The following is an 8,149-nucleotide window of genomic DNA, read 5'->3' on the forward strand; positions in this document are numbered from 1 at the left end:
CCACTATTTGGTGATCAATAAAATACTTCCAAGAGTTATTCCTTAACTCTAACCACATACATTCAACATTTGCACCATCACTATGTTCCAGTGCTGTAAAGGAATCTTTGATTTACACTCCTTTTTTTTCATACCCTAAATCACATCTATTTATTGCTATTATATCATATTCCCCCATAGTAATTTGTACCTCTAGCTCACTAACTTTTTTTTCAATACCTTATGCATTTACGTAAATACAACTCAAACCTGCCTCTGTCTGTTTGGCAATCTTCCTTGTTTTAATCCCTCCCCCTCCTGATCTGTTCTTTATAACTTTTCTCTTTTTTCTCCTTTATTTTTCCTACACCCCTTCACCCCTTTCCTTTCCTTTCTGTTTTGTCTTCTTATTTTTTTTTCCTTTTCTCCCAGCCATATTAGTTTAAACCCTCCGCAAGCACTAATTACTCACCCAATAGGGACATAAGTCCCAGCCTTGTTTAGGTGAAACCTAATGAGTACAGGCCACTCCTGCCCCAGAACTGCTCTTAATGTCCCAGGGGTCTTAACCCTTCCCTCCTACACTATCTCACCAGCCACTCCCTTATCTTACTATTCTGATACTGACTAATGAGTGGCACCATGAGTAATCCTGACCTATCAGCCTTGCCTCAATAATCGCACCCTCACCTCTGAGTCAGAAGGTTGTGGTTAAAAGCCCCATTCCAGAGACTTGAGTACGTAATCCAGACTGGCATTTCAGTGCAGTACTGAGAGACTGCTGCATTGTTGGAGATGCTGTCTTTTGGATGAGATATTAAACTGAGGTCCTGTCTGCCCCCTCTGCTTGCTGTAAAGATCCCATGGCACTTTTTGAAGACAAATAGAAGAGTTCTCCCTGTACCCTAGTCAACATTTATCCTTAAATTAACATAATTAAAACATGTTATCTGGTTGTAATCTCATTGCTGTTTGTGGGACCTTGCACTGCACAAATTGATTATTGCATTTCCTATGTTACAACAGTGACTACACTTCAAAAGTACTTTGTTAGCTGTAAAGCACTTTTAGAAATTTTGAGGTTGTGAAAAGCACTATAGAAATGCAAGTTCTTTCTTTCTTAATATCTTCTAGGTTCTGTTCATTAACCTATCTCCTAATTGCTGCTCTTTGCAGGACCTCAATTCTATCTGACTGTTCTCTTCCCCTCTCCGAAGTCTCTTGGACCTTACTCTGGTACCTGAAAGGCAACATATCAGTTTGGGACTTTTGGTTCTGACTACAAAAGTGCCTGTCTCTTTCCCTCACTATAGAATCCCCTGTCACTACTGCATTTCTGCATGTCACTTTCATCTCTCTGGCAGCGATTTGATCCATTGGTTTTTCTCTTGGTTACCCTCCTCCATGTTGCTGTCATTGTCACAGGTTATCACCATTGATATATAGAGACATAGGCCCTGATAATAACTCTGAGGTAGGAAGAGAGTGGGGGGGAGGATATGCGGACGGGAAATCCGGAAGTAAGGGTTTGCTGCAGGTCCTGCCAATTTTTATCGCAGGACCTGTTTTAAATTTTTTCAACAGATTTCCTGGGCAGTTTTCAACAGTTTCACAGGCTGGCTGTCTGTCAGGTTGGAAAGCAACCGGGCAGCAGATCGGAGGGGGGTCTGACCTCAGGGGGGATGGAAATCGGTCGTGGTGGGTGTGGGATTCAGACGTTGCCAGGGGAGGGAGGGAATCAGTCAATCGCGGGGGTCCCATCGTGGAGAGGGGTTGTTGACCCATTGTGGGGGATAAACAGAGAAGGTTGATGGGCCGGGGAGAAGCACTCCTGCTCCTCCTGGCCCACAAGCAGTGCTGTGAAAGTACTTACCTGATGGGTCTGGCTTTCTCGCCTCCTTTAATCTGCTGGCCCAGGCACTGGCCTGCAGGTTTTCAAAATAAGACTTTACTTAAAAGTCTCCTTAAAATATTTTAGTAAATGACCCATCTCCTGAGCGCGGGTTGGTTGCCCGCTCCCAACCTACGTCAATTAAAACCGAAAATAGGTGAGCTGGGGTCAGGTTGTCAATTTTTAAATTTGTATCCCCCCACCCACCCTGGGGGTCAGGTCTCGAGCCTGTTCCTCCATTCAATCAGATCATGACTGATCTGTATCTTAACTCCATCTACCTGTCATGGTTCCAAATCTCTAATACCCTTACCTAACAAAAATCTATCAATCTCAGTTTTGCAATTTTCAATTGATCTAGCTTCAACATCTTTTTGGGGGTGAGAGTTCCAGATGTCCACTACCCTTTGCGTGAAGAAATAATATTAAAGTTATGCCCCCTTGTTCTGGACTCCCCTGCCAGAGGAAATAGTTTCTCTCCATCTACCCTATCAAAACCTTAAATTTAAAAAGCCTTGTTTAAAAACCCTTAGTTATCATAATAGGCTCAGAGAGTTGTCTTTATTGACTCTAGAAAAGTATAGACTTTAAGATGACTTGATTGAAGTATTTAAAATGATGGTGGGACTAGATAGTTGATGTTGCGTATATGAACTTTTAAAAGGCATTTGATAAAGTACCACATAATAGACTTGTTAGCAAAATTAAAGCCCATGGGATTAAAGGGACAGTGGCAGCGTGAATACAAAATTGGCTAAGGGACAGAAGGCAGAGAGTAGTGGTGATCAGTTGTTTTTCAGACTGGAAGGAAGTATGCAGTGGTGTTCCCTGGGGGTCAGTATTAGGACCACTGCTCTTTTTGATATATATTAATGACCTGGTCTTGGGTATAGAGGGTATAATTTCAAAGTTTACCGATGACACGGAACTCAGAAATGTAGTAAACAATGTGGAGGACAGTAACAGACTTCAGGAGGACAAAGACAGACTGGTGAAATGGGTAGACACATGGCAGATGAAATGTAACACAGAGAAATGTGAAGTGATACATTTTTAGGAAGAATGAGGAGAGGCAATATAAACTAAATCGTACACTTTTAAAGGGGGTGCAGGAACAGAGAGACCTGGGGGCGCACATACACAAATCTTTGAAGGTGGCAGGACAAGTTGAGAAGGCTGTTGAAAAAGCATATGGGATCCTGGGCTTTGTTAATAGAGGCATAGAGTACAAAAGCAAGGAAGTTATGCTAAGCCTTTATAAAACACTGGTTAGGCATCAGCTGGAGTATTGTGTTCAATTCTGGGCAACACACTTTAGAAAGGATGTCAAGGCCTTAGAGAGGGTGCAGAAGAGATTTATTAGAATGGTACCAGGGATGTGGGACTTCAGTTATGTGGAGAGATTGGAGAAGCTGGGGCTGTTCTCCTTAGAACAGAGAAGGTTAAGAGGAGATTTGATAGAGGTATTCAAAATCATGAACGGTTTTGATAGTGTAAATAAGGAGAAACTGTTTCCAGTGGCAGAAGGGTCAGTAACTAGAAGACACAGATTTAAGGTGATTGGCAAATAAGCCAGAGATGATATGAGGAAACATTTTTTCACACGGCGAGTTGTATCTGGAATGCACTGCCTGAAAGGGTGGTGGAAGCAGATTCAATAATAACTTTCAAAAGGGAATTGGATAAATACTTGAAGGGAAAAAATTTACAGGGCTATGGGGAAAGAGGAGGAGAATGAGACTCTTTCAAAGAGCCAGCACAGGCACAATGGGCCGAGTGGCCTCCTCCTGTGCTGTACCTACTATGATACAGTGTGCATGTGGATGGATTATTTAAATCAGATAAATTAGGGAAAACAAGGAGATATGTGTATAAATTACATAAGCATAGAAGATATCAGGAGGTTTTTTTTTCACAGAAGACCACTGACCTTTGGAATAAGTTGGTAGCTTGTGTAGTGGATGAGGATTCCCTGCTGGATGAGTTCTTGGAAGGCTGATATCACTAGGTATAAAAGTTTGTTGGGATGTCGAGTGATGTAGCTTGTGGTCACTGTTTTGAAACTCGTTTTGAGTACATTCAGGGGCCGGAGAGGAAATTCCTAGAATTATTATTTCCTTGAATTGGCCTAGAGTTTTTAAAATCTGTTTTTTGTCTCTCTAGGGATATTACTTGGCAGCTGGTGCGTGGGGAACATTGAGGGTCATGTTGCCTAATTGCAATGGGACAGACTCGATGGACCAGCTGGAATTCCACATATGCATCAATGCCTTCAACTCTATCTCTGCATCACTTCTCTTGACCCCACCCCCACAATTGCCACATTACAGAAAGAACGCCTCGTCTGATATCCAGTTCTGGATGAGTCATAACTTTCTTTAGCCCAACATTGAGAAGACCAAAATCATTGTCCTTAACCTCTGAAACAAACTTTCTTTATTTGCTACTGATTTCATTATTTACCTTGGCCACCCTCTCAGGCTGAACCAAACTGTTCTCAGCCTTAGTGTCCTGTTTGACCCTGAGCTGAGTTTCAAACCCTATGTCCTTTCCACCACAAAGACTGCTTACTTCCATCTCCACAATGTTGCCTGCCTCTGGTCTTTTGCTGTTGAAACCCTTATATGTACATTTATCATTTGCAGACTTGACTATTGTTGCTCTCTTCACTGGTCTCCTATACTCCATAAACTCCAAATTGTCCAAAACTCTGCTTCACGTATCCCACCCCACAACCTGCTCAACCATTATACCCATGCTGCTGACATTGGCAGCCCGTCCACCAAAACTTTAACTTTAAAAATCTCATCCTTATGTTTAAATCCCTCCATAGCTGCAATTTTTCCAGTCATTTATTTCTCCTCGGTAACACTTGATTCTTCCGACTCTGACATTTTGTGCAGCTCCCCTCCCTTTGCTCTACCTTTGGTGTCACACCTTTCAGCCACTTCAGTTCTTCTATCTCAATTTCCTCCCTAAAGCTCTCTGTCTCTCTACCTCTGCCTCATCATTTAACAATCTTCTCAAAACTCATCTCTTCCACCAAGTGTTCGGTCACCCCTTCTAATCTCTCCTTTACTGGCTCAGCTTCCGTTCTCATTGCAGCTCTCTGTGAAGTGCCTTGGGGCTTATTTTTTAACATTATAAATGAAAATTGTTGTTGCAAAAAGCTCAAAAGCTTAAATTATATTTTGAAGTTCCATATGTTCTCTTTGGAAACCATACAATGGGGATAAACCATAATGCAAAATGCCATTGTACACTTTCTATAAACAGGTATTTATTTTGAGCATCAACACCTGTATTAGTTGATTTTTTACCAGTATGACTGTATCAAAACTAAAAGCCAGTAAAAGATCTGCTAAATTCTGTATTAAATTAGCTAAGTGTGTTATCAGAGTGATTTTGGACCCCATTTATATATGATTTGTAAATTCCAATTATTGTGTACTATCAGTGCTGAAATTGATGATAGAATTGACGCATTCAAACAAGTTTTCGGGAATATGAATTGTAAAAATTTTATTACTTTAGGTGGCTTTTCAATATGGTATTTGAAGTGGGAAATAATATTGTTTTATTGATAAATTTCTGCATATGGGTTCAGTTTATACACTCATCAGTTATCAGAATATGTACACTTTTATACTGCAATTTCAAAATAAGTTCCTTGCACAGAATGTAATATTAAATAAAAACAGAAAACGCTGGAAATACTCAGCAAGTCAGGCTGCATCTTTGGAGAAAGAAACAGAGTTAACGTTTCAGGTCGAAAACCTTTCGTCAGAATTCAATAATATTAAATGATGATTTCTTATGGGGTTAGCCGCCACAGATCGGCAATCAAAAAGATTTTTTTTCTCCAAATGGTAACTTGCCATCCTTGGTAGAATTTGCCAAATTTTCAGTTTTTTTGCACCAGCTGCTGAAATGCTTTTTAAATTCAATAACAAATTAAAGACGTCATGCCAACCGAGATGATGACTCTATTTTTCCACCTTCCACGTTTAGCATCTATAGGGTTTCATCGCACTAATGGTCACTAAGCTGTAGAAAATACCCTGATGCTCTGAGGATGTCTGAGTCCTGTTTGGTTCATGTGATCACACAACCACCCTTCTCCTTGAAAGGATTCTTGTCCTCAGGGATTCCCTTTACCAAAGGATCTTCTGCAGATTGTGATTCAATGTAATCCTTCAGTTCCTCTGCACACTTAGATACCTGAAATAATTCAATGTCAAATTATAAGTGATAAAAGATAAATGGAGTAATAGTAGACTTTAAACACATCAACAAAAGTATACATGCAGAGAGCTGTCTCCTGCTGCTGAGAGTGCCATTCACAGCCAGGCAATGCAAAATGGACCTTGCTGGCTGTGCTTTACACTTTACAGATAAGATAGCGTAGTATAATTGCAGCCTCAGATGCTAGTTGATGTGCTGTGCATTTCCAGCATTTTCTGTTTATATTTTGGATTTCCAGTATCGTAACATTTATGTATATTGTAAATTAGGAGGAGCAATACGCACTCCTCAGTGATCTCTGACTTAACAAGCTGACTTTGTTGCTGACCATCTGAGGCTTCATAGAGTTACTTTGAGTTAACTGCACAGAAACAGGCCATTCGGCCCAACTTGTCTATGCCGGCATTTATGCTCCATGCGAGCCTCCTCTAACCCCTCTTCATCTAACCTTATCAGTATATCCTTCTATTCCTTTCTCCCTCGTGTGCTTCACAAAGCTACTGGTGCTGTAAACATTAATCAAGCCACCATAATTTTATGGGTGATCAATCTAAGCAATTACCTGTGACATGATAACTTTTACAAAATATTCAATGTTAGAATTTTCTGTTTCATTGTTTCTTACTTTTAATACAATGTTACTTACATATTCTAACGGATCATGCTTTATTACTTATCATTTTTAATTTGCGGTAGTCTGGTAGATTATTGATATAATTGAAGGCATGCTGCACATTATGGGTCTGTTGAATTTTGAGAAAAGACCTAACTTTAATGAAGAACAGCCAGATCACGGTGCTCTGTGGCTATTCATAATGGACGTGTACTTGTTAGAGGAAAGATTGTAGATAAGGGTAATATTAGATGTGTTAAGATACAGCAGTGGGTGGTTTTGTCTTGACTTTATATTTTGTTCCCTCAATTTTGGCATTCATTGTTAGCATCAGGCATGTCCAAAGCCCATAGTATTAAAATATACCGTATATCGGATTTGCTTGAAATTTTAATTAATTCGTCACATTCTTGATCTTTAATCAGATTTCATTAATGCTAATAGACAATTTGCCGTTTGAGTTTTATTATGTGAAATGAACCTTAACATCAGCTTGGAGATTGTTATAGGATAACTGCAGCCCCACAAAGCAGCAACAAGAAAATACAACAAATTAGTGTTAGTGTTCTGAAATCATAAATAGGAGCTCCTACCAGCAGCCTCTCTAATGGTAATTCTTTACGAAGTTGGTCTACCTCCATTTTCAAACGGTCCTTATCTGTCAACTCTTCCATCCCGAGCTGTTACAATTGTCTTAAAAACAAACAAACTTTTGTTCATAATCTTGTCAAAATAATCGCAATTTTTAAAGCGTGGATGCTTAAAAACAAACACGGTAAAATCCTTCCACAATGCAAATGAGTGGATGGTGTTGGAAGTGATGAGCTCACCTGTCCCGGGGTAAATTCACTTCATTCACTGGCGAGCTGTCGGTGAGACTCTCCTGCCACGGCCACTGTCGACGTAACTTTCACAGTCCACCGCCACCACCAGTGATGCCACAGCCTTCTGTCAGACGTTTTAAAGCAAGGCCTATAATATCTTAATCTTATAATATGATTAAATCAAAAGCCTTAACAGATATAATCATTAAGTAGAAGGAGCGAAAATCCTTCCTTGCCAAACATATTGTTCTAGAATTGCATTTGCAATTTCCAAAGGAAACAGTTTTTAAAAAAAAAACACATATCCTTCCTTTGGTTCGTCAGCCTCCCTGTAAACATACTTTTTGTTTATTTTAAAATTACATTTATTAATAGAGTGGATCATACTGACGTCAGTAGTGGTAATCTGCAAAAGTCTGTTATCAGAGTATTTATCGCCTCTTATACATCTGTTGGAGTGGGTCACCTGCTCCATACAGTCGGAATCACTTATAATAAGCCACACATTCTGGTTACCACATTACAGACAGCACTGTATTATACTTAAAATCATTATCTGCAAAGTGAGTGCTCACATTGGCAAAGCTTGTTATTTGT

General features: G+C 39.9%; 1 protein-coding gene across 1 annotated transcript; it reads right to left on the reverse strand.

Moving 5' to 3' along the window:
- Positions 1-5,379: 5,379 nt before the first annotated feature.
- Positions 5,380-7,833, reverse strand: gngt1 (guanine nucleotide binding protein (G protein), gamma transducing activity polypeptide 1). Its single transcript, XM_068004493.1, has 3 exons — positions 7,559-7,833; positions 7,322-7,421; positions 5,380-6,091 (listed from the first exon to the last, which is right to left on the reverse strand). The coding sequence occupies exons 2-3, from the start codon at positions 7,400-7,402 to the stop codon at positions 5,966-5,968; spliced, it is 207 nt and encodes a 68-aa protein (XP_067860594.1). The 5' UTR covers positions 7,403-7,421; positions 7,559-7,833; the 3' UTR covers positions 5,380-5,965.
- Positions 7,834-8,149: the final 316 nt, after the last annotated feature.

This window comes from Heptranchias perlo, chromosome 2 (genome assembly GCF_035084215.1).
Source record: "Heptranchias perlo isolate sHepPer1 chromosome 2, sHepPer1.hap1, whole genome shotgun sequence".
Lineage (NCBI taxonomy): Eukaryota > Metazoa > Chordata > Chondrichthyes > Hexanchiformes > Hexanchidae > Heptranchias > Heptranchias perlo.